This window comes from Thermobia domestica, chromosome 11 (assembly GCF_964235325.1).
Source record: "Thermobia domestica chromosome 11, izTheDome1.hap1.1, whole genome shotgun sequence".
Classification (NCBI taxonomy): Eukaryota; Metazoa; Arthropoda; class Insecta; order Zygentoma; family Lepismatidae; genus Thermobia; species Thermobia domestica.
In genome coordinates this window covers 94,316,081-94,343,997 of record NC_137464.1, presented here as the reverse complement: position 1 = coordinate 94,343,997, position 27,917 = coordinate 94,316,081, and the positions used below count along the sequence as shown (strand labels likewise).

The 27,917-nt window shown below is 35.5% G+C and overlaps 1 protein-coding gene across 1 annotated transcript in view; it reads left to right on the top strand.

Annotated features, from left to right (window-relative positions):
- Positions 1 to 27,917, top strand: part of LOC145664295 (maltase 2-like) — a 77,062-nt gene that overhangs the window by 8,815 nt on the left and 40,330 nt on the right. Inside the window, exons 2-3 of the mRNA XM_081730834.1 lie at positions 14,869 to 15,048; positions 18,163 to 18,323. Of these exons, the coding sequence (XP_081586960.1) occupies positions 14,869 to 15,048; positions 18,163 to 18,323 (341 nt within the window). The remainder of the gene's footprint in view (positions 1 to 14,868; positions 15,049 to 18,162; positions 18,324 to 27,917) is intronic.

The window sequence follows — 27,917 nt, the reverse complement described above, 5'->3', positions numbered from 1 at the left end:
TGATAAAAAATATAGTTGAATTTAGAATAAATCCAATTTTCGAATGACATCACTGTCATGTGCAACGATTCATAAATTTGGGAAAACTTACCGGAATTTTCCCTATAAAGATTTGTATACATACACAACATGAACCTGAAAGATGTGCACAACACTCATCACTTCCCGCGGTGTGTGCACATCTTTCTGTTCCGTTCCAATTGTCAGAGTTCGATTGTCTATTCCAAGTTGGCACCCCTGTCACTCGTACACAACGCGAAATTCGATAACATGAAAGAGGATTTTTTTAAATCTTCTTTTGATGTCACAAATCACATCGCGCACAGAGAAAAATCCGTTCTCCGGACAGCGGTGTATTGTACAAATATACAGTATCCTCTTGCTTACTATAGAAATCAGTATTGAGAATGCGTTATCCGTATGCTACATAGGCACTGCCCTTAGATGTTACATCATGCCGTTGCAGGATGTCTGACATCTAACAGTTTTCCGTATATCACATGCATATACTTATGTTACCTTCGTCAGCTATGTTATATACGTCCATTTGTATGTGAGATTCTGACCGCTTACATTGTTTCATACAGAAAGTATGTATAGATGGAACACTTATACAGAAAGTATTATAAAACATGCGCTTTCAGTTATACGTCTGCTGTATGTTAAGTCCAAAAACTACAGGAATTACGCATGTAACCTATCTTTTTAAGTACGCCACCTACATTTTTTTTTTCTCAGTGCGGAGTTTCTGCACATCTTGCAGGTTCACCCTGTATATAATTGTATATAGTTTGGGATCCGCACGAGGAAAAGTACGTAGAAAAATATTTCTTGTTGTAGTCTACATATTTGCAGTTTCATTGAAGCACAATTAAAAAGTGTGACGATTTTTAAAAAATCTGCTCTGTCTTTGATGAGTGACTCCGTGTGCGTCGAGTTGGCCATTCCTGTGAATGAGTGGAAGGTTTTTAACATATGTGAATTTAAAAGAAAAGAGATAAATTAAAGACTTATAGTAAAAAGAAATCAAGAGACATACATGTCTTATGAACATTTTCTTTTTATTGTCCTTTGTTGCCATTTTGATTCCCGGCGGGAGCGGGTCCATTTAGTTATAGTGCGTCATCCTCAAATTTCAATTTTAACTAGCCCAGAATTTTATCCAATTTTTGTCCATTTTTGCCTACCCAAGAAAAAAATTTGTACCATTCAAATAAACGAGGGAGGGCCATTTCAAAATTTGGGAACTTCGATCACCTGTAGTGCGACATCCTCAAATTCGAATTTTAACTACCGCAGAATTTTGTTTATTTTTTGTCCATTTTTGTCCTCATAAGAAAAAAAATTGTGCCAAATTAACAAAGAAGGAACATTTCAAAATTTGGGCAACTTCGATCGCCTGTAGTGCGACATCCTCAAATTCGAATTTTAACTAGGTCAGAATTTTGTCCAATTTTTGTTCATTTTTGTAAACCCAATAAAAAACTTTGTACCATTCAAATAAACGATTGAGGTCCATTTAAAAATTTGGGAACTTCGGTCACCTGTAGTGAGACATCCTCAAATTTGAATTTTAAGTTCCTCAGAATTTTGTCCAATTTTTGTTTATTTTTGTCCACCCAAGAAAATATTTTGTACCATTCAAATAAATGAGAGAGGGTCATTTAAAATTTGACCAATTCGATCACCTGTAGTGCGACAATTTTCAAATTCGGATTTTAATTACCTCATAACTTTGTCCGAATCTTGTTCATTTTTGTACCAGCAAGAAAAATTTGGTACATTTAAATAAACGAGGGAGGGCCATTTGAAATTTTAACCGCATCGATCATCTGTAGCACGACATCTTCAAATTAGAATTTTAACCTTCTCAATGTTTCGTACAATTTTGTACCACCAACTAAAAATTTTATACAGTTCAATTAAACCAGAGACAGTCATTCTAAAATGTGGAGACTTTAATCTCTTGTAGTGACACGTCCTCAAATTTGAATTTTCATTATCGTGGTAGTACAATTCGCGGCAAAGAAAATATTACAAAAAGGTTTAAGTTAGGAATTAATTCTTGCTCCGTTTGTTTATGCATTCAGAAACAGCTTCTTCATCGACTGCTTACTTCTGGTATTTCATCCAACTTACTCCCCTGCCCCACCTCATCGTGTTTAAAGCAATATGTAATGTAATGTACTCTTTCCATTCAGACGTAGAAAACAGGAACCAGTTTACAAGGTCTATAACTCTAAAAACCCTCTCTCTCATTCGTTTGTTTTGAATTAGCTTTTTAGAGCCTGAATAATAAGAAAAAGACAAAATGTTCCGATAGCTTCATAAACATCTTTATTTGTAATCTTTCCCTTCTTCAAAGACTGAAACTAGGAAGGTGCTCCTTATGAAATCGATGGAAATTGTCAATCACGGCAGTAGATTATGTGTTTCCCAAAGTTTGTGATGCGGACGCAGAGCTCTAAAAACATGTATATGCCTAACATGTTCCCTCAGGTACATGTTTATGTGTCCAGTATGTGCCTTATGTACCTCTAAGAGAGAAATCACATGGATGGCAAGTTATAGTTACAGTCTATGTCCGACCCTAAGCACATGCCTGACATGTATCTGGGGAAAGTCCCTAGTATGTTATAGGTATGTTCCCCATGCCGTAAGCGTCAATGGACCACAAAATTAAACTCCCAAAATATGTTAAATCACCTATATGTGTAATGTGTTTACATTAACCCTTGTCCGGGCAAGATATTGTAACGTAGACGGGCAACTGGGCCTAACCAACTCGATATGTTCATGACTTTAACTTCGACTACGATAGAGTAATTCAGAAATTTATGTCATCGAAATATTTATGGTTATTGAGAAATTCGAAAAAAAAATGAAGCTACTGGGCCTTGGAGGCCCCGCTTGCCCGGATAAGGGTTAAGATGAGTCTAAAAACACTTTAAAAAGTAAAAGAAAGCAAGTACCCGGGGTGAGAGCGAACCACCAATCTTTGGATTGCTAGCCGCAAACTCTACCTACTTAGTCACGAAGGCGATGAAGACGATGTCGCTTGTAGAGAGAGAAATTGTTGAGGTCTTTTGAATGTGGCTAATCAGAGTGCTCCTTAAACCGCATATATTCGACGATAACGTTTGGGATCAGATAAAATCTACTCGCCATGTAATTTTATAACAAAATGACGAGTATCTATTTACTTTATTTCATGGTTCTTCCATATTCACTTTCAAATGATCAGCGACAGTTGCCATCTAATAAATTTGATGCGTTTATTGCTTCTAGTACACAATCGCTTAGAAAAAGAAGCAGCAAATGCATCAAATGTGGGAGATGAATTTAGAACACATAAATGGTGCATGCCTAGCACATCTTGTGCTGTTAAAGTATCTGAAACAGCATGTTCCTAAAGGACGTACCTAGAACATGACAGCTATATGTCCCAAGTCACGACATAAAAACAAATGACTGTCAGAGTGCGAAACTGAGCCAGGTATATAAATGCTATATTTGCAAATATCAAATAGGTGTAACAAGTATCTAAACTGTAGGTAGCTGAAGTACATACTTAGCACATGAATATCATATGTGTCAAGTGTCGAGTACCTAAAAAGTAGCTGGGACATCTAAATGGCACATGCCTAGCACATTCTGTTCTGTTAGAGTTGTGGATAAGCGGTTAGCGTACTCGCTTTTGGCGTTGGAGACCAGAGTTCGATTCTCGGCAGGAGCTCATGTGGTTCGAATTCCACGTTAAGCAGTAGATTCCGTCTCATATAGACTCGCTGCTGAAGGGGACATTAAACTCAAAATCCAGTCATTCAACTCAGTTCAGATGGGCCGCAGGCCTCTTGTAGCTTAGTTACAGGGTGTATAATGAACTTCCCCTTGTTCAGGAACACTTTTTAAGGCAGTAAAAGTTTGTTATTATTGTGTTAATTAAGTTATATTTGATAGAACCATCTGAAAAAGTAGTGCCAAATACTTTGCTCATTGACTATTAGATGAATGGTTAGTGTAATTGACTCCTATTTGGATGGTCTTAGGTACGAATCCCGACCGTTCTTATTGATTTTTTCTTTTAACTACGCTAATACTGTGCACCCCAGAAGTTCAATTTTGAAGTAAATATAGTCACAATTAGTTTAAGCCGAAATTATTTTCAAATATACATTTTTTTTTTTAAACTTGAATGCTTCAACTTTGATACAAATCTTACAACCTTAGTGTAATTCATTTCCGTATGTCATATCATGATGAATGTTTGCACAACGACAATAGTCGAGCGGTAATTAAAAAAAATCCATTGTTACTGCAATATATGAATATAAATTTATAAAATTTGACTTTAAAAAACTACGGTGGACCGTACGATGCAACATGGACTCCTGCCCCTGGAGGAATTTCAAACGAATTTCGTATAAGTATAAATTACCATCTGAACAACTTACTGTGAAGGTAAGACACTGAAACCATTACTAGGAGAGGAAGGAGTGGTATGTAAAAAAGTAATAGAATACGAAAATATAGGTGTAGAATTCATAGTTTTCTGGTTCGAATAGATGAATAGTGGCAATCAAGATGAGCACTACTCTCTTGTTTTTAGCCCTGCATGAATAGAAATGGATTTAAAACTACTTTTTTTTTCAAGTATGATTGTCTAAAAAGCTTGTCCTTCAGCTTTAAATTATTATTAAAATATCTTTTACTCCCTAGTTATAATTACTTATATTTTATTTTATGTTCTTATATTTTATTCTATCATTTAAATGGTATCATTTTTTCCTTGGTGGTGCAAAAATGCATAAGAATCCGACAAAGTTATGAGTTAATTAAAATTCGAATTTGAAAATTATCGCACTACAGATGACCGAAGTTGCCTAAATTTTGAAATGGCCCTCCCTCGTTTATTTGAATGGTACAAAATATTTTCGTGGGTGGACAAAAATTGGACTAAATTCTAAACTAGTTAAAATTCAAATTTTAAAATGCCGCACTACAGCTGATCAAAGTTGCCCAAATTTTGAAATGAACCTCTCTCGTTTATTTGAATAGTTCACAATTTTTTCTAGGGTGGACACAATGGACAAAAATTGGACAAAATTCTGAGCTAGTTAAAATTCGAATTTGAAGATGTTGCATTGCAGGGATTCAAGTGGCCAAATTTTGAAATGGGCTTCCTTTGTTAATTTGAATAGTAAAAACTTTTCTTAGGTGGACAAAAATGGACAAGAATTGGACAAAATTCTGGGTTAGTTAAAATTTAAATTTGAAAATGTCACACTACAAGTGATTGAACTGGCCAAATTTTGGAATGGCACAAAATTTTCTTGGGTGGATAAAAATGGACAAAAATTAGATTATTTTTGTGGCTCAGTGGTAGAGCGTTCACCTCTGGTGCTTGGGGTCCCGGGTTCGATCCCAGCCCCCGCCACGTGAACTTTGTGGTGGACAAACACCGTGTGCGTGGTTCTCCCGTTTCCTCCCACTTTCTTCATTCCACCATTTCACTCATTACTCATCATCACCGTCTCCTTTAGCCTAGTTGTTGTATTGTTTAGTATCTCAAACAATGTTTCTCTATGTTACAAATTTCATTGCTTTTCATCAATTAGTTTCCAAAGAGTTTGAATGTCATAGTTTCGAGATAAATGGTCCATTTTGTATATAAATAAACAATCTTTGCACAAGAATAAAAACTACAATTTAGGAACGAACAAAATATCTTTTAGCACCATAAAAATTAATTCTTTTTCATTTATTTTATTTTACTTTCTTAAAAATTATGCATGGGGATTAACCTTCAAGCATGTCATTCTCTTCTGCTCGATGTCATCTTTTGGCAGAAATTTGTATCAACTTTTTAAAATTATTTTAGTTAAGGGGAAATTAAAGTTTAAGTTAAAATGATAATTAAGGAGCTTATGGTATTTTCAAAACGGAATATTTTCATCTTCAAAATTTTTGCATAATTGACCCTTAACGATTTTCCAAATTTTGGGATGGAATGCTCCATGATTGCTAATTTTACAATGTAAATGAATGAACAAGGTGGATATATTCCTTTTGTTTATAGACATGACTAACTTTTTAGATTGTGTATTCAGGGCCGTAACTTGTGGGGAGGCCGGGGGCAACTTCCCCAGGGAAGCTCTCCGCTGTTCGAGGAGGCCCATTTTAAGACAAAATTTTCTTACTCCATATACGATACGAACATGAAATTATAAAGGAAGCATCTAACAGGTTCACTACTTTACATAAACAAAACAGCACACACAAGGTCAATAAAACAAAAAATGAGTATTGGGCCCATTTTAAGACAAAATTTTCTTACTCCATATACGATACGATCATGAAATTATAAAGGAAACATCTAACAGGTTCACTACTTTACATAAACAAAACAGCACACACAAGGTCAATAAAACAAAAAATGAGTATTGGGCCCATTTCAGTAAAAAAAATGTATATACTATTAGGAGCCCTAGAAATAATATTTATTCGTATGGCTTTGAGATTTGTCAATATTGTCCCTGTAATGAATTTCTCATGTATGGAACGGGCCCAGGGGCGTAACTAACGGTCCTCCAGACCTTGCCTTGCGGGAGGACCCACAGGCTCCGGGGAGTCCATATAGAGTAAGAGATATGGAAAGAGGGGGCCCAAGAATTAGAAAAACAACTTTTCTAGTTGGCCCAAATACACGTCTATTAATGCTTGCTCCCCCACCTACCAGAAAAAATTTAAGTTATGGCGCTGTGTGTATTCTACCAAAACCCTTCCCGTTTGCATCAAACCTATTTTGCGTAATCTGACAGAGTTCATCTCATAGATTCAAAAATCGTTAAAGGTCAATTTATCAAAATAAATAAATAACTAAATAAATAAAGATAGATGTGTCGCATTATGAAAATATGCTTCATAATTTTGAGCAGTATTTCATTAACTATGCTGAAGTCTTTATAACGCCTCACAATGAATGAGACGAGGTTATACTTAAGTATCAATTTCATCTTATTAGATGGCGTGATTCTAAAACAGTATCATTCATTTTGGTTTAAAAGCAAATTCGTTTTCTCGATTCTCTTGCAAGTTTCACTAATCTTTATGATTTTGTTTAGCTTAAAATCAACCGATTGGTACTTGGATCATTTATGGCAATTGCTTTCTTTTATTAAACGCTAATAACTTGTAGAACTTTATTATTATTATTATTATTATTATTATTATTATTATTATTATTATTATTATTATTGCTGTCAGTTGGAGTTCAGCAGCGAAGCTATGTGAGACTGGAGACTACAGTCTAAGATGAAATCCGAATCATCGTACCGCTCAATATTTCAAGGCTCTCCTACCGGAAATTGAATTTGGGAATCCGTGCACCACTTGCCTATTATTATTATTACGTTCCATTATAATAAAATATACATATTTTTTTACAATACATATTTTATTTATAAAGCACTACGTGTGGAGTATTGTCCTGTATGGGTCAGGAACATGAACATTACGCAAAAGTGATGGTAAAAAGATTGGAAGCCTTCGAAATGTGGGTGTGGAGAAGATCGTAGAGAATTAGCTGGTCCTGAGGGAAACGAATGAGAGGGTGTTGGAAGTGGTGGGAAAGAAGAAAAAACAATTTATATATTCTTAAAAGGAGGAAGAGAAACTGGATGGGGTATTGACTAAGAAGAAACTTCATCATGAGGTAATACGTTTTAGAAGTATGGTCGCAGTAAATAGAGGGAGGCGACGAAGTGGACAACAATTAATGGACGATATCAAAACTGAGAAATCGTACGTGAAGACGAAGAGGTTAGCGGAAGACCGTGGAGCATGGAAGCATGCAATAATGGTAGAATACCCATGATGATTATTATTTTATGCTAGGTATTCAAGAAGTAAATCCATATGTTGATTCTGTTATGTTTCTATTCAACTCCTTTAACATTGTGACATGAACTTGAAGATGTCTGTTTCTATCTGGATGTGAGCGCAATCGTACCATTTTTAGTTTTAGAAAAGAAAAAAAAAAGAGTTGTATAATATTATAATGTTTGCGACAAAATATATTATAATGCTTATGTCAAAACTAACTTGACAATGTCCGGAAGTCTTAAATGACTTTGGGGCTTATGTTTTGACAAAGCGATTTTATTTTTATTCTTTTCCCTTGTTTGGACAACCTTACAGTGTTACGTAATTCCAATCTTTTGTTTAAAAAAAAAAAAATCAGCTGTTACCTTGACAAAGAGAAGAGTTACGTACACAATGCCATCAAATGGGAACATTCTCTGTTTTTTCTTTATTGTAATCAAATACTCATCACATGTAGTTCACACCGTAGTAAACCGGCAGAATGGTTTTAAACAGAGCGAAAGGTCACGCAAGGCTTTGAAAAGTTCTGACATTTAACATCAAGGTATTCTAATTACATTTAATAGAGCACCAAATTTAAACTATCTGCTGCAGGGGAATATATTAAATTAGCTCTGAATCTTGAATTTGATGTGACCTCGATTTGTAAAGAACGCTTCCTCGGGTCTGTATGGTTAACGCCCGCATCTTCGGTGCTGATGAGCAGAGGTACAGTAGATTCCCGGTGGAAGTTAATGTGGTTTCTGACTCTTATTACGCTCTAAATCCACGTCTCATAGGACTTTGTTAACTGAAAGAGACGCAAAATTTTAATCCAACCAAAATATCTATTTGGAAGGGAAAGAAAGTATTCTTATCTAAATTTTAGCCAGTGCTTGTGTTTGGCCGACGTCCAAATCCATGTATTTTCTTGGAATACGTTACTTCTGGACTTTAATTTAATTTAACGTGCTGATTATTTATTTACAATACAGTTCAAGTGTTTAATTAAAACAGTGGTTTGCAGACTGGGAGACATAGGTCCTTAACGAGTCGTGAAAGACCAGAGAGAAGGACGCAAGTCAATAATGACGTCAGCTTTAATTTCCTGAGGAGGGGGAAGGGGAGAGGCAGAAAAATCTCCCTTTTTGTATGTAGTCCATTGGAATGTAGACAAAGCAGTGGCGTATTTGGGATTTTGTTTAGGGGGCTATGCAAAACACGGGGAAACAGGGGGGTTCACAAGCTCACCTGAGTTTGAGAATTAAGTATATTTTAATCGATTGTCTATTAATATACTAGGAAAAAACGTGAAACTCTTATGTCTGTGGAGAATCTTACCTCCAAGACAAATCCGAACTGACGCTCCTACAAACAAACGTTGAATATTTGTAATCTCATTTCAACTTAGCTGATTTCGTTTTAGAAAAAATTGAAATATTAAGTTTTTTTTCTGTATACGTTTTTACCTGACAGAAAACGTTGAGACAAGTTGAAGCTAAAATATACCGATTGCAGTTTTGAGGGCAAGATTGCAGACTGGTGAATCGTAAGTGATATGATACACACAAAAATTTACAGTGGGTAAAAAATATTTGGACACCTCGTACAAAAACAAAAGAGCCGCTACTTTGCAGCGTACATAACAAGATAACAGATTGGGTTTATGTTGGAAACAAGGGGCAAATACGGTCTTTTATTTGCATGTATACATATTTAAAAATATGAAAAATATACATTATAATATCGAACGAAAGATAACAACAAAAAATGTATTTGGATACAACGGAAAATGAACATAAGAAAGCTACGAAATGAAAACAAGAGGACCTCTCAGTACTTCATTTGTCTGCTTGACCTTTAGCTGCGACGACTGCTTGAAGACATTTCGACATTGAATTAATGTATTCACGACAAATTGTGGAATCAAATTGGGCCTATTCCTGTTGAACATACTGAGCCAACTCTCCTCTGCTGGTAGGGTTGCGTTTACGGATATTTTTCTTTAGTTCAAACCATAAGTTCTCCAATGGATTCAAATCTGGTGATTGCGGCGGAGTTTCCAGATAATGGAATGCATTGTAAAGAATCCATTGGCGAACATCGTAAGCTCCGTTTCTGGGGTCGTTATCTTGTTGGAACATCCACTTATCACCCAAGCGAAGTTTTTGTGCGCTATCCTTTAAGTTTGATTTTAAGATCTCCAAATACACTCGCACTTATAATACTATCAATCACATGGATATTTCCCACTCCGTTAGCATTACCTCCCTCCCCCCACAACATCACTGAACAGCTGCTATGTTTAACTCTTGGAACAATATTCTGTTTTTTGAATGCATTATTCATCTTTCGCCACACATGTTTGTAGCCACCACTTCTAAATGTGTTGATTTTAGTTTGACCTGTGAAAATCACGTTGTGCCAAAAGTCTACAGGTTCATTTTGGTATTTCTTTGCAAGTTCTAGCCTTTGCTTTCTGTTTGTATGTTTTTTTCCTAGCTGCACATCCCCGAAAATCTGCTGTTTTAAGCGTATTTCTTACTGTTTGAGGTGTAACATTGACATGCATGTCTTGGGTGAGTGATGTAGCCACATGACTTGCACTTGTTCGTGGATTTTTCTTCACAGTTCTAATGATGTACTTTTCTTGAAGAGGATTTAGCTTCCTTGGTCGGCCTATTCGCGGTTTATTTTGTAGTGTTTCTTCTGTTTTGTGTTTCTTTATAATATAACCAACAGTACAAGGTAATTTGTTCACTATACGGCCAATTTCTCGGTAACTTTTACCTTCCGCATACAATTTCACAATTAACTTTATTTCCTCTAGGTTTGTCTCTCTCTGTTTTCTCCTCACGATAGTAGTTTCGTCTTCAACTGCCATGAATTGCCTCTCTCTACTTTGTAGACTACCCAGATGCACTGAAGCAACTTTTCAGCTCCTATTTTAGCGTGATTTTTTGACGATCACAGCGCTGTCCAAATACTTTTTTTTGCTACCCTCCTACCTACTTATTTCTTTTTCCTTCACTCACGGCTGTCAGGTGGAGTACATGACAGTACTTAATAGGCGGCACAAACTATCATACCTCTGGTGCTAATGGCCCAATAATATTTTGCTCTATACTGATTTACATAATATACGGTAGGTACTTTCTTGTGTTTTCATCCTAGGTCTAGCTGTCCAAATACTTTTTTTTTTTACCCACTGTAGCAGTGAATCTAACCTTTTACTCTATTCACAGAAGAAAAAGGAAGCATCCTCTTGGCCTATCTAATTTCCCGGACTACTTATTCCCCCTCCTCATTTTCTTTATTTCAAACATTTACTTTTCTTTATAACTAAACGTGTAAATATTCCTTTCAATCCGTTGATAGTTGTGATTCAAGTCGGCCGTCGTCAGTAAAAACAAAACTAAGAGGAGCTGATAATCAGCTCCTCTTAGTTTTGTTTTTACTGACGACGGCCGACTTGAATCACAACTATCAACGGTTGAAAGTGTGATAGGAGAAACGAAAGAAGGTAATAACTAAGAAAAAGAAACAGAAGGGTAGAATGGACGAAAGAAATTAGAAAAGAACGCAGTTCTTACATGGAATGAAATTTGACAAATACAGTATTATTTCTGAACAAAGAGTATAAGAAAATAGAAAGTCAATGAAATGGTAAGAAGGATTATTGTTGTATGTGGAATGCGAGAAACAAATAAATTCGTTTCGGGGAGCTGTTCTCGATAACCCCCTAAATATGCCACTGAGACAAAGTATATGACTTTATCTACATTACAATACAGCATGACTGGGGACAGACGTAGCCACAAGGGGGAGGGGGAGCGGGAGCCCGCCCCTTTTCACTCATCTGGCGTCGTTACTTACTCACTGTCAGCCTAAATAGTTATTATCTATCTCAATTTTTGAAATCGAACTGGAATTACATACTATGAAAAGGCATGCAAGGCTGTAGACAAAACGTCAAATTATATATATTCGCTAAATTCGTTGTACAAAAGGAGAGGAGAGATTCCTGAGAGTAAAACAAACAAAAAAAGTTCCAATAAACATACGGCGAAAACCTCATAGTTTACGTGTTATAGGCTGCCGTAAACATGAAAAAAATGAATTTTAAAGGTTCATAGCTCCAAAACTATGGGACATACTGTAGTCGGATCAAGACTTCATTTAGGAACTAGTATGTGCTCTATCCAAAAATGCATGTCTTAGAATACTAAGGTACTCACACAACAATTTTTCTGGAGATAGTTGGAGAGTACTTTATATCATAGGCCCGTAGTCAAACTCCCTCTATAAAAATTGTTGTGGAAGCACCTCAGGATTCTGGAACACGGATTTTTGGATAGGGCACATACTAGTTCCTAAGTGAAGTCTTGATCCGACTACAATAGGTTCCATAGTTTTGGAGCTATGGACCATTAGAGTTCATTTTTTCATGTTTTCGGCAGCCTATAAGACGTAAACGATGGGGTTTTCGCCTTATGTTTATTGGAAGTTTTTTGTTTGTTTTACTCTCAGGAATCATTCCTCTGCTTTTGTACAACGAATTTAGCGCCATACTGTATATATATATATATATATATATATATATATATATATATATATATATATATATATATATATATATATATATATATATATGCACGTTTTATGTGTACAATCATTTGAAATACCCCACCCCTGGAAATTGTAGTATTCCTGTTTTGCAGACTATTATTTTACATGTAGTATTCAAGTAAACATTATGTCAGTTTATTTTAAACTTATTTTATCAAGTGGGAGTATGATCTCAGGGAACAAAGGCCCTATAAAGCATATCTCGATTCAATATTAAGGAATAGTCCTATTACATACATTAATTAATTTGATCTCAAGCGCAACATTATTATGTAGTATAAACATATTATGTATAGCAGCCTTTCCCAACCTCTTCCACACTGCCACCCCCTTTAGAGTCTACAATACATGTGAAGGACCCCTTGATATATATATTTGTTAGTATTTATATTTCTTCCCCATGTTAGTGTATATATATCACTTCTCACGCAAATTGACTTGTCATTATTAATTCGATCATTTAATTTAAAATAGTGTATTTCTCAACACTGAATGTGCATTTCTCAGATTGGCTTCCGGACCTCCTGAGATCGTCTTTGGGACCCCAGGTTGGGAAAGGATGATGTATACTACATAGGATTTTAAATATAAGGAGGTTATAGAAATTGACTGTTTTAAGCTGCAAATGTTATTACTGTATTTAATGCACGTATATTAATATATTCCATACAATTAAATGTAGCGTTGTAGAAACGTAATAATTATGTATTTGATGGATCCTTGAATGTGGTAGTCATTCCAACATACTTTTGTTCTTAAACTTTTGATGAAAAAATGGCTAAATCCAGTGCTGTAGTTCTAAATATAAGGAAATTTTCAGAGGCTATATGCTGTTTTGTGATCATTTATGGTTGTCATAAAAGACATAAAAGAAATAGGTATCTATTACTTAATTCACTTAAAATATAACGAATACACAATTGTTTTATATTCTAAAAGCATTTCGTGATGTTTTCTTGATGACACTCCTTACTTAAGTCACAGCATTAATAACATGAATGGGTGTAGATATGGAGAAGGAAACAACTCACTCCGCGAAGAAACAGAAAAATCGCGCCCGATGTAGCCAGAAATAGGAAAATTGTGCCTAAATTTAATTCTATTTTAGTTTAGAAAAAACATATAAAAACAGGATAGTTAGAAAAAACGGATTTTTTCTCAGGAAAACCCCTGCTAAACCCTGAAATATCATGCAGGGATATGTGAACACCTGCTAAGAATATAAGGGAAAATAGGTAATGTAGTCATTTTATCACTGGAGTCATGGCCCGATTAAATAAATAAATATAAATAAAGAAAAAGTAGAAAGTACTATACGCTTTGAAGCAGAAGGTACACTCTAATGACGAAGATTAAGCAGAGGGTATACGGCGTGTACCACCATGTACCCTCGATTACAGCCCTGCCTAAATCTAGTATTCAACAAAGAAAAAAATATTTCAATCTTTAAAAGAGATACGATGACGTGTGTTTAAATTTTAGATTTAACAGATTTTAAAAATGCAGTAAATTATAATAGATGTTAACTTGTTAAGATGATTAGGGCAACTGATTTCCACACCACGTACATCAGATTATATTCTGTATATGTAGGAATACAAGTGATATGTATAAACAGGATTTAAGTTAAGCTGGCGCTTTTCTTGGTAAGATATATTTTATATAAGAAAATCACATTTGTTTTAAAATTTTATTTCAATCTTATATAGAAATGTGAATCTTCTTTCCACTAATTTTCAACAAAATTAGGATTATGAATTTAAATAGTTTCTAACCCCCAGTGGAAACCGTGGGAGAAGAACAAATTTATTAATTGTGTAAAAATTAACTTTGTAAATGCTAGATAGTCTTATCTTACTTAGGGTTCTACTTACAAAATGATTTATTGATGGAATATATATAATGGAACTAATATATATATATATATATTAGTTACAACAGTTTTGACGTTTAGTGTGTATATCATATTAAACTTTACGTGATCCAGTGTCATTTCTTAGTAATAAAATATATAAATTTAAGTAGATTCAGAGTCTTTCTTTAGTGTTTCCTGCCAGGGGTAAAAGTGGATCGGAAAAGGTATAGGGAGATACATGACGTCACGCCGTCCCCTGTGCTTATCTTTGCCCATTGTAAGTTTAGGAAGTGGAGCGACGTCATTTTTTTTTTTTTTTTTTTTTTTTTTGGAAGTGAGGGAACGAAAAGCCCCTGTGTTCCCCATCACTTTTACACCTATTTCCTGCAGATTGAAGATAATTGAAGCATAAAATTAAGGGATAACTGGGAGATATTTTAAGGTATTTTCTCTATTATACTTATATTGACGAACTTTTGCCTTTCTGAAGCTGAAGCTTTTGTTCTCTTTCTCTCTTTCAGGAATTGAATCAAGACTAGATTATCTGGTAGAAATAGGAGTGAAAGCTGTATGGCTCTCTCCTGTTTATAAATCACCCATGGCAGATTTTGGATATGACATCTCCGACTTCAAGGATATTGACCCAATATTTGGAACGTTGGATGATTTTAGGGATTTGGTTTCTGCCATGAAGAGACGGGGTAATTATGCCAGATATACTTTGCAAATTAATATCTACATTGGTTGGTTGACATGTAAACATGCCTTGTACTTTTGAACTTAACAGTCATTTCGTACAACATTTTGTAATTCCTCCGATTCTTCCTTTTGTAATTTTTTTGAAATTAGTACAATCACTCGTTTAGTTATACGAAAAATAAATAATTTCAAAGATAAATAATATTAAAGTCGTACATTAACTAACGTTTGTACTTTTTGTTGTTGTTGTTGTTGTACTTAAGATCAGGATAAATGGAAATCATAGCAGTAATGACACAGCAGTCATTTTGGTGGTGTCTGGGAATTGTTTCCGACAACTTGATTGGCTAATCGTCTGTTTTAGGGTGTTTCGTTGGCCACTCCATTCTCGATTGGGAAATGGGTTAATATTAGTCGTACAACTTCAATTTACTGTTCTTAAGATGTGAATTTAACGCTCATGTGAAGATCAACGTCGTACTTCTATCTCTCATTGAATTGACAAGTATATTCCTCTATATTGTTTTATTTTGTGCTCAATATGTTTCATCGTGTATATTTCTCGGATAAGGATTAGGAATTAGATTTCTGGGCTTTCGGCGTCTATGGCCATGTTAGTCCGTCACATATGAGGGATGACGTCCCTCGGCGAGCACACTATCCGAAAAAAGAAAATGAAGGGAGGGGCCTGGGATCTATATGTTAGGCACCATCTCGGCATTTGCCTACTGTGAATAAGGAAAATCCAGTGAAACCTCAAATCAGGATGGCTAGCCTCAATTTTTTTTTTGCACTTTTTCTATCGAGTGTCCTTAACGAAAACCGAACCCAGGACCGCTCGCAGCACATGTATATTTCTAAACTTTTATTTGGTTTTCTATATTTTTTCTCAAGACCCCATCACAGATATTGGTATGTATAGACAGCTAGATATATGTATGGTCTATTAACCGTTTTAAGGTTTAAATTTTTAATGCAATTAAGCGTTCTCAAACGTGTACTCTAACAAAACTACATAACGCAATTCATTATCTTAATTGTTTAATTGTTTTTAAAAATCTGTGGGCTTTAATGCGAATTGACACTCTTCGCCGATGTGATTTTGCAGTGAGTTTGTTTATTAATTGGTTCATTATTATTTAAATGTTCTTTATATATAATTTTGTCTTAGGTTCTTTACTAATATATTCTCAATTAATTATTATTTTACTCAGTAGAAACTAGTACAGGTAAGTTAATGACAGTAATAACTTCGTAGAAAACGTTATTTGCTCGTCATGGGGCGATTGAGAATCTTAAAACCTTACATTCTTCATGAACAAAACACTATGAAATTTTTATTTCAAATTTACTACTAGCTACGTTGCTCAAAATAAGAACAACGATGGCCCAGTGGTAGACCATTTACCTTTGATACGAAAGACCCTTCGTTCGATTCCAGATCATATGAGTTGTGGTGGACAACACCGTGTACGAATGTTTCCTCCTTTTCTCCTTTCCTCTCATTTCACCAATTCTTTCTTAATCATTCACTCTTGTTACTCAATCAGTGTCTTTTAGCCTACTGGACATAAGCGAAGGGGGTTAAATTAAAGATTTTTTTTTTCATTTGTCAGTTTTACATGGTTTCAAGGCATAATGTTTGATGAATCGAAGTTGGAAGATTTTTGACTATATTACTGTAGACTGACTTCACATCAACCTATACTTTGCGTGTTTAAGCTGTCAAAAATTAATTTGTAGTAGTAATTCATTTTGCATTATTTCGTAATATTCTTTCTTTCTAAGAAAAAGAAGTGTCTGGGAAGAGTAATCACGTTTACTATTATGTAAGGCCATGAGAATCTATCATAAGAAAGAATGTTAACTTGGCAATATTTTTCATTTCTCTAATTTTCTTTCCAGTAAAAAAAAAAAAAAAAAAAAAAAAGAGAGAGATAAGATTTTCTAAAATTAAATTAGCAGAGCCTTGAAAAAAAATATTTTCTGCTCATTTGCTTCTTTGTTTGAACGTAAATAGATCAGTATTTGTTAGCGAACAAAGCCATAAGAGAAAATGCAACATATACTGACCGAGTATATATATATATATATATATATATATATATATATATATATATATATATATATATATATATATATATATATATATATATATATATAGTGGCGGATCCAGGATATGATCAAGGGAGGGGCTAAAACCATAGTTTGCCGCTTTATCCAATGTAAAAGAGGATTGAAGTCCATTTTATCCAGTGCATACCTGAGGGGTCAAGGGGGGAGCTATAGCCCCTATAGCCATCCCCCCTTGGATCCTCCTTGTATACACACACACACACACACACAGATATATATATATATAGATAGATAGATAGGTAGATAGATAGATAGATAGATAGATAGATAGATAGATAGATAGATAGATAGATAGATAGATAGATAGATAGATAGATAGATAAAGCGGGAGATTTATTAGAAGGCCAAGGTTAGGGTCCACGTTGGACGAAAAGTTCGTAAGATGAAAAAAAAATTGCAAAAGTTAAATAATAATAACAATGAATATAATTAAAGTCAGAATAAATGCCTTTCACGTAGCCCTCCTAATAATTTCCTTCAACTAATCTATTGGCTTCAGTCATTGGTAGTTGAAGTTAACGGTTCGTTAATTAGTAAATCACCTGAACTCAGATTAGTATAAACCGAGATCAGGTGATTTATTTGTTACACTCGAATTTTTGGAAGGCTTATACATTTACACAGCTCAGTTTTACTGTAAAATAGTCAATAATTATCAATGTTATACCATAATGAACTTTTATACTACTGATTGCTAAATATTCTCAAACTCATATTAATTAAATTGTTAATTAGAAGACAAACTCTCCAAATTAATGAATGAATGATAATATATTATTTACAATTATAATTTAATTCTACATCTATACTTACATACATTTAGACGCTTTCTCAATTACAATCTACTTATAGGGAAGACCAATTAACAAATATTTACAAAATAAAAGATTTATTGCCCTTGATTTTTATTAAATACATACTTCGCATGTATCCTGTATAATGTATATTTTATAATAATTAGCCTAATTCACTATTTTTAGGGTTAAAGATTATAATGGACTTCGTCCCTAATCACTCAAGCGACGAGCATCGATGGTTTCAGAAGTCCGTACGAAGAGAAGACCCGTACACTAATTACTACGTGTGGGCTCCCCCTAGAGGATACTCAGACAGTGGGCGGCCCATACCGCCAAATAATTGGGTATGTACTTTTAAATGACAACTTTTTAATGTTTAACGCTTTAAATATGTAGTTTTAGATAACTTTTTTTTTAATCCTTATTTTAACGGTCTCTCTAGGTTTTTTTTTTTTTTTTAACATTTTGGGTTGGACCAGTTCATCTTAATCATTGATGAATATAAGGATTCAAACTTTCCCCAGGAAAATTATGTTTTCTACTCACCAGGGAACATTACATCAAATGTAGAAACATTTTCTTACCTTCAACATTATTGTGTTTTCAGATTAGTACGAGGGAAATTTCATAGGCTCTCGATACGATCCACAGGTAATACTTTTTCCAAACTCAATACATTTTTGTTGTGAATTATCTTGCCTTGTAAAAATCTTTTCAGATTTGAGGGGTAGTTTTCCCTTCAAAAGTCACTGGCAGTTTACTTATGTCCCCTATAGTAATCGCAAGGAGTCGCGAAGCTTGAACACGATTTACCAGTTTCAACACCTAATAGAATGCGAGAGTGTGTCCCTGTCGTCAATTCCCAATTAGGTTTTTGGGGGACGACTCAGAAACTCTTATGCGCTCAGTAGTATCCGGAGAGAAATAATGATCCAGAATTGGAAAGGCTACGAATAGTCAAAACAGCTGCGCAATAATAAGAGAAGATATCTGAAAAGAAGTGTATAACATGTTTTCCTATCGTTTCAGCCATTCGAGAAGAGGGTTCAAATCTTGTTCCTAAATCCCTTCAAGTTTTAACTGAAGCTGTGATCCATGGTAATGTGAATAAAAATAGTCAGCAAGAGAAAAAGTGGTTAAACCATGCAATAATATCTGCCTGCCGACCAAAGACATTTACATCGCTAATACAGCTACAATTGTCAGTTCATCTACATTTTAAGTATGGGTCTAGGCACCTAATCGATATGCTCCATGCATTAGGGCATTAAAAATCTTACAAAGAGATATTTTCATTTATGAACTGTCCAAATGAAGCAACTCAACCTGTCGTTAGTCATGATGCGTTCCAGCAGTATGTTTTTGATAATGGAGATGCTAACATCAAAACCCTATGTGGGAAGGATGCAATCCACATATTAGGAGGAATCAACTGTGTAGTGTAGCCCCTACTAAACGTGCTAACACCCAATCCTTTATTCCAAGGGATAAAAATAAGAAATTAGATATTCATTTGAGTATGTCTGTAAAAGTGTGCAAGAAGACGAGTGTACAAGATCTTGCAAGTATTCCAGCAAAAAAAAAAAAAAAAAAAAAAAAAAAACTGGCACAAACTTTACATGATGTAGATCAAGTTAGTGCTGGCATAAAACTTGATTTGCTATGGATGAGTGAATTCATATATTCAACCAAACCACTGCCCAGCTGGAATGTGTATATCAAGCTGCGACGGAAGAAGCAGGAACTTTTCAAACTTCACGTTTTTTTTTTTTTTGTTTGTTTTTGGTTTTTTTTTTTTTTTTTTTTTTTGCCAGTTCAGTTTATTAACTTAAATGGAAACAATTTAAAACTCTGTATTCTGCTGTATCGTATACTGTTTCTGAATGCAATTAAGAAACTATGTTTTGTTACTTTCGACCAGCCTTTATATATAAAGGCTTGTGAAATTGTGACCTCGACGGAAACGGACAACCCAGTATCGTCTGTTATTGTCTGACTTGGAGTATTTCACTTACTTATGAGCTTTTTAGGATACAAGTATTATTATTATTGTGTGATTTACAAGCCACTGATAAAGATATATGAACCTGTATTTTTGTCCTCTTCATTTCAATGCACAATTTGAGTAAGTATGTAATCTGTAGTGATCGAAATCTGCCAGAGAAACTGTACAATCTGCACAAAATAACAAAGTTCCCATAACTTAAAATTTCATATTTCCTGAACAAATACAGTTAAAGAGATGTATTGTATATTAAAATGTGTATTTTCATTCTCTACATATCATTATTCTTTATACTTCACGCTATCTCTACTCGTTTTAAAGTTCTCGGCGAAAAACTAAAAATCGGTAGCAGTTTTCCAATATGGCGGCCGAAGCTCAAGGTAAATCTTGGAGGTCAAGCACTACAACTTTGCAAAGTTTCTTGCTTGTATGAGTTTTTTCTTATAAATCCCTAATTTTGATCTAAAATTCCTGCACTAGATGTAGTGTTTATGGATAGTCTTAATAATGAGATTTTTTCTTCATAGTATTGCTGTAATTGCGCCTTTTCAACATACCAAAAATCGTTACTTACCTGACGTAATATTCCCGCTGTCTTGAAAAAATAGATGACAAACAGGTATCTTTGTATGGTTTTTAGCTAATTTCTCAAAAACAGCTAATTTTAGGAAGAAAATAAACTCAACAAGTTCCAGAGAGCAGAGAATTTTTATAAAATAACAGTTACAAAATTTTTCTAAGACAATATTCTCTATAAGTAATGTTCAGTTTCTGAAAAATCAAATTAAAAATTACGTAAAGTTTTAAAGTTTTACCGCGATATTCAAATGTTTTAGGATTAGTGACCATCATTCAGTTCCGTATGTTGTTTTTATTATGAAGAGTAAATGTTAAGATATTTGTTCTTCCTTAAAGAGCGGGAAAATGTTCTTCCCCGTCCATCGAACCACCTCTACTACTAAACCTATATTTTATGCTTCATAGTTTCATTTCCCTTTTTCATTAAAAATAAATAAATTAAATCGCAAATGCTATTTATATCCTTCTTCAAAATTATTCTACAATCCTGACGTTTATATTGGCGCCGTATCGACAAGGAATCCAAGTACCTAACTCTTCCCCCTCCCTCCTTAACTAATTATATTTTAAAGATGGTCACATAGGAAATGCCACCAGGATTATTATAGTTACACTCAAATTAATATCACATCAACATATTGAGTCTCTATTTAGTACATAAATTTTAGGTATGTACCTTTCAAAAATGTCCTGAGGGTGGCGCTGATTCTGCCTTCTTCCACCTAAAATACCCCGGGTTCGCTCGTATTTTTTTTTTTCAGGTAACATTCGTTGATCAGTGTTTGTAGTGTTAGGGGAACTTCCCTAATTTAGGGGAATTTAGTACATAAATTTAACAAATAAGGGAAAAGGGATTTTTTCGATAAAACGTGAAAATCCAGGGAAATCTTCGCTCAGACTAGTTGATAGAAATGGGCACGAGTCGAGCTAAAACTCGACTCGACTCGAAACTCGAAGAAAATTCGAGTTGAGTCAAAGGTAATTTTCTCACGTCAAGTTCCGAGTCGAGTCACTGTTTTGAGGTTGAGTTTCGAGTCGAGTCGAGTCTGATAAATGGCTCGCTCGTTTTAACTCGTTTTGAAATCATTGCCTGATTAGACTGGAAAGCGAAAGCTATGAAAAATATAAACAGTAATGTGGAATAGTTTTAGTGTTGCTCACGAGACGGGACACGGCTCGTATCTCGTCTCTTCTCGATTAACAAGACGACAATGGATTCTATAACGAGGCAGCCTCAAATGTCGTGAGCACCAATATAAGTATACCGGTATACTGTAGTTCATAGGATATTCAAGAATATTGAATAGGATCTTCAACGGGTACAGGGGTCGTTCAAGGTTGACCGGGATTTTCGTACGTAAATAATCTATGAATAGCCGTATCATGATTAAACTTGTGGGTGACGTAATGTATTCCTTCTCGAGTAACTAACGTCCGGCATGACGTATTTGGCGCATGCGCAGCAGTTGCAGCGAACATGGCAGCAAGCAGTGTGTCTGTGGCTGTGGAGCAGCGGTGTGTATTCAAATTTCTTGTGAAGGAGAAAGTTAAATCAGCTGAGATTTTCAGAAGATTGCAAGCACAGTACGGTGAACAAATGTTGTCACGGACAAGAGTGTACGAATGGAGAGAACAGTTTCGCGAAGAACGGGAGTTGTGACAAATGAAGCGCATGGACACATTCGCCTGACTGTAGTCACACCAGTAAATGTCGCACGTGTACTTGAGAACGGGCGAGTATCAGTGCCGGATAATGCTGCCGAGGTGAATATCAGTGCCGGGAGTGGTGAGAGAATCATTCACAACCACTTACGGTTCTGCAAAATCTGTGCAAGGTGGGTTTCCCGCCAACAGTCAATTTATCAGAAGTGGACACGCATGACGGTCTGTGAACAGCTTCCGAATCGGTTCCGAGCCGAAAGTGATGAATTCTTGCAATCCATCATTACGTTGCACCCCTTAAAGACGATTTGTGAGGGAAGAAATTCACGACAGATGAAACACTGCGGAACGATGTCTTCCAGTGGCTACGACAACAAGCAAGTTCTTTGTACGCCAAAGGAATCAGGGAGCTGCCACAATGATGGCAATGGTGCCTCGAGGCGCACGGATAATACTTTGAAAAGCTGACATAGTTTGGTGCTTCTTGTGCTATCTGTTTCCTCTGAAGAAATAAAATTCCTGGTCGATCTTGAACGAACCTTGTACTTCTCTTCGATTTTATACCCCACAATACAACCACAAACCTTGATGCTTATTACAGTGTTCTTCGACGGACTATTCAGAACTGTTGCAAGCGCAAGCTCCGCGTGACATTGCTCTGAATCATAACAATATAGTCCGCATATCACACAACTTGCATAAGCCTTGTTCCTTGATGAATTACACTGGAACACACTTGAGCGCCCATATATATTGTAAGGTGCCACGCGTTTTCAGAGCATGTGCTAGATGTAACCGTGTGTTTCTACACGACGTGCTTGATGTAAGCACTCTTCAGACGACATCCACAAAGACGTCGTCTACCATCACCAATAGTCGGCAAGTGACGGAGATCAACGAAGATAGCCGACATTTTAGGATAGAAGAAGACAGCTCACCATAGGAGATATCAATCTCTCCCGGTTGATCAAACCACCAACTCTCTAAGACGCCTGACGATTAAGAGGTACTCTTCCTATACTCTCTAATACGTATGGTCATTGAGCTCCTTCACTACCTCTCTAAGACGTTCGGCCATTGAGAGGCACCTAATTACCAAATTCTCTAAGATACCCGGACATTGAGAGGCACCTATTCAATATGCCCTAAGATGCACGCCAACAAACCTCCGAAATATTAGAGTAGCTTGTGCTTATTTGTAATATTTTGTATTCAAGAGGAAGCTTTTATAATAAAAGGTGATGGGAAAGTCCAAACTTCCGTGTACCATCTTCTAGCTCTACCCTAAAAGACAGAAAACTTTACAATATAGTCCTGAGATGACTTCTTCGGATTATCACCTATTCTCGAAAATGAAGGAAAATGTTGCTGATAAACACATTATGGATGATAATGAGGGTCTGAAGGAAGCTTTCATGGACTGGTTGAATTATCAGGCGGCATCCTTATATCAAGAGCAAATTTTGGAGACTTCTACGACAGTAATGAAGAAAGTAAGACGTAGGGTTATGCACATCCAAAGTATGATATTTCCAATAAACTGGAATAAAAGTTATAGGCCTAAGGGATTGAAATTTGACTATTTTCAAAAGGAATTACGTGATCCTACGCTTCTCTAAATGTATGTAAATCATACAGTTTCTAATTTTCGTTGTATTCTCAGTATCCTGCTTCTTGTTTCTTTTGGCTAGCCAATTAGAACCTAAGGTTCGAACATTTAGAAATAACCATATGAACTGACATTTTTCTTTAAAAATCAGGCCGGTACCAAAGGTTCTATCTTTCAAAATGGGTTTGGTAACTAAGAAGTTAAGAAAATATATATTCACAATTACAAACCAGGACTTGAGTCATGTATCTATATTGTGATGGCAAGCTACACATTTTCAGTTATTCCTGAAGAGAAAAAAAGCAAACATATCATACAATATTAACTTTTATTTGTGGGCGTATGCAACATACACGCGAGTTGGATCCGCCCCGCTGACCACCATCTGGCAATCATTGGTCTGGATCACCAATGAACATATTTTTAAAAAACGCATATTTAAAAAACGCATAGTATGATCTTTAAGTACGTGTTTTTTATTTATCTACTATTTACATATTAACTACGAGAAAGTGAACCAAGGAAAAACTATGTACACTATATACAATCCTCAAAATGAAGACACTTAAGGCTTTCAGTTGAGCAGCCGTTTCAAAACTCTGACAGCACAAAATGACACTGCTGTGAACAGAAGTCCATTCCTTAATGATGTTCTGGCCTCCTCGTCGTCAGCTCTTAAAGCTAAAATACCTCCATCCTCATTTGGTTGCTGTGGTTGCACTAAAAGATTATTTAGTGGTCTATATACTCTTAAATTACTGTCTTCCCAGAAATAAGTATACATGGATGATAAGCAAGCTGATCCAGCAGCAGCAGCAACAGCTAAAAATATATTGTCAACAGAGTTTGCAGAAATTGAAACAACACTTAATAACACAGATCCATTATGTATGAACGTTCCGGTTCTTATCCTGCGAATAATAACTTGGTAAATTGATGATGTATTTATTATAAGTACCTGAATTCCGTTTATCTCAGCAGGTACGGCATGATCCAATAAACGATCATCATCTTCATCCTCGAATTCAAGGTCTGGATTACCTACAAGTCGATTCAAACGTTGCGAAAGCTCATGTAAAAAACGACGCATTCGTTGAGCTATTCTGTCTTGCAGTGTAAATCCTCCTCTACTGTGAACAAAAGAAGCAGACTCACTTGTAGGAGGAGCTAAAGGCGTTGATGGGAGGTTACCTCGAGATAAACTATCACCTAATGGTATGCCCTGCGACCAATTCCTTTGCATGGCTTGATTTGTTGGAGTATTAGAATTATTTTGGTCCATAATTAATTCTCTAAGCGTTATTTAACCCCTCTATTTGTTTATATTACTTGCGAAGAACTTTTATTTTCGTCCTATTTTAATAGTTTTTTGTTGCCCCCGTAACAAACTAACAATGGGTTCGGCTTTAAGTATTAAAAACTGTATTGTTACTTATTACCAGCATTCCCATACCACTAATTCGTCAATGGTTATTAATATATATTAATGAGAAGTATTTTTATTTTCTCACATATTGATACAACAAGGCAGTCCCGTAAGTCAGTGTTATCTTTTCAGTTCAGAAACTAGGGGTAGCTGTACAAAATCTCGTTACCTGTACGCCATTATTTAAAGACGCTCAGAAGTTCAGCTAAAATACCGTATTCTCTTTAACATTGTATAGTACGACTTTAAAATATAACTATATATGCATTAGTTGCAAATTTTGAGTGAAGCGATCAGTAGCGTAGCCAGGATGTGTGTTTGGGGGGGGAAAGTGCTGTTATACGTACATATAGAAAAATTGCAAACAAAAAATATATAAACATAAAAATATATTAAAAAAATACAAACATCAAAGTACCAAAGTACATTGTCGGACCTCTTTGGGGGGTCCTCCGCCCCCCTTCCCTACGCCACTGGAAGCGATAGACCTTTATTGATTATTCATACAGTTTTTAGTGTATCATTTTTTTCGTGAACGAACACATCATGCAAATAGTTGAATTTGACATATCAGCGAAAACCATTCTGGCTTGGACGAATTGTGTTCACACAACAAAACGAAAAGTTTTTGTCCTATTTCTAATGCTGAAAATTCTATTTTCCATTGTTTACAATAAGAAGTCTAGCAACAAATTCTTTTCCAATGTTAAGTCTTTGGAATCCAGTTTTCCGGTGATTATTCCTCAATGGTATGTCCGATCGTGACATTCGATCTCTTACGACACTCAGAGCAGCCTCGCAATTTAACATGTCAAATTTGGTTATGGACGGTTCAGGTATTTCAGAGGATTATCCCTACAAATGAACGCCTAATTCGAGTAAATCAGAGCTTCGCTCCAATAAATAAAATATAAAAAACCTCGTATCATTCCATCAAGGTTTTGAGATGATTTTAGTGGGAAATTAAAAATACCCAGAATAAAATATCACACACACACTTTGAAAACATTATGCAATTTAAAACTTAAATGCCAGTCTTTGTTATATGATCTTTTTCTGACGGTTGTCACTCTACGTATAGTACAGCTCTCAGATGACGAGAAGAAACCTAGCGGAAATAGTGTTACGTAGGTATGGGCTCTCCCGCTTTCCGCACAGGGGTTTCAAATGACACCACGGAATAACACACAGATAATTACCCGGAGTAGCAGACGACATTTAAGTATAGACCACACCTCAAAAACAGAAAATGGACTTGACCGTGTCGTTGACCTTTCCCCTCTTCTCCTGTTTCAGGGTTCTCGTCCTCTGTGAGCTGTACTCTGCAGTGTTGCCAGATCTACTGATTTTGCAGGAGATCTCCTGCTTTTTCTACGTTCTACTGATCTACTGCGAAAGAAAACGAAAAGTGAACAATCTCCTGCTTTTTCCTTACTTCGAGAAGTTGAAGATTATTAATATTGAATTTTCAATGTTTCCTCATAAAAAGATGAAATTTCTCTGTTATAATACACAAAGTTCTGTAGAGCGTATAGTTACAGAGCTTTACTATATATAATATGAATGCAAAGAATACAACTGTACGTCATCTTCTATAAGATTCGTCTATATTCAGACTTTCTGTAAGGTTTACAAGTAAGTGTTGTTTAGATTGTGACTTGGGTTGGAAGAGTGGCTTAGATCATTTCTCCACGATCGTCAGCAAGAAATCGTTTCACGCCACGATCACGTGTGACTGTACCATATAGCTATGTTATCGCTACGTGCATGAAAAGACATTTTACCACTCCACTTTGCTCTTTCACTCGGGACTTTCCCTTTTATTTGCTCAACGTAGTTAATCGGAAATGAATTCTGGACTACTTGTTTTGACTACTGCCCCCTTACTAATAGCAAATTTTATTGCCTTCTCTCGGATTTACATTCAACGCCACCACTGTATGTGTCTACTGCTTTCTCCTGTTTTTTATCTTCGAATCTCCTGCTTTTCCAACTGATTGATCTGGCAACAGTGGTACTCTGGTAGTACACACAGATTGATTTGAATGCTTCATGAGTGCGTAATGAAAATATATTATAGCAAATTTTAGGTGTCAATCAAATTGAGCCATAACCTGACACTTTACGATTACCTACTATTCCTGTATGCATCTGATCTTGACGAGCCATACAACAGCACAGCATAGTCGCGATTGAATGATACAGATAGCACAGCCCTGTGTAGTATGGAACATTTACAATATTTACAGTATTTTCTTTTACGAAGCTGCTTCTATACTAAATATATCGTTCTCTATTCAGACCAACACAGTAATGTGATCATTATCGTCGGTACAACGGAGTAGCTTGGGGCAACTCAAAAATTACAAATTAAAAAGGGAATCGGATTACATAATCTGAAAGCTTTCAGCAAGAGATGTAATCTAATAAAATGACATTATTGCCTATATCCAAAATGCAGGACAGAAGTCAGTGCGCAGAAATACAATAGTAAAATTTGTTAAGGATGCTATCGAAAACCTTCTAGTCTTATTTTATATGTAAGGGAAATTCGGGCAATTTCGTTACTCGGATAATTTTGTGATAATTACACTATTGACGATTACGAACATATTCCGAAAAATGAATTGTCATGGGAAACGTGAAACGATAACAGT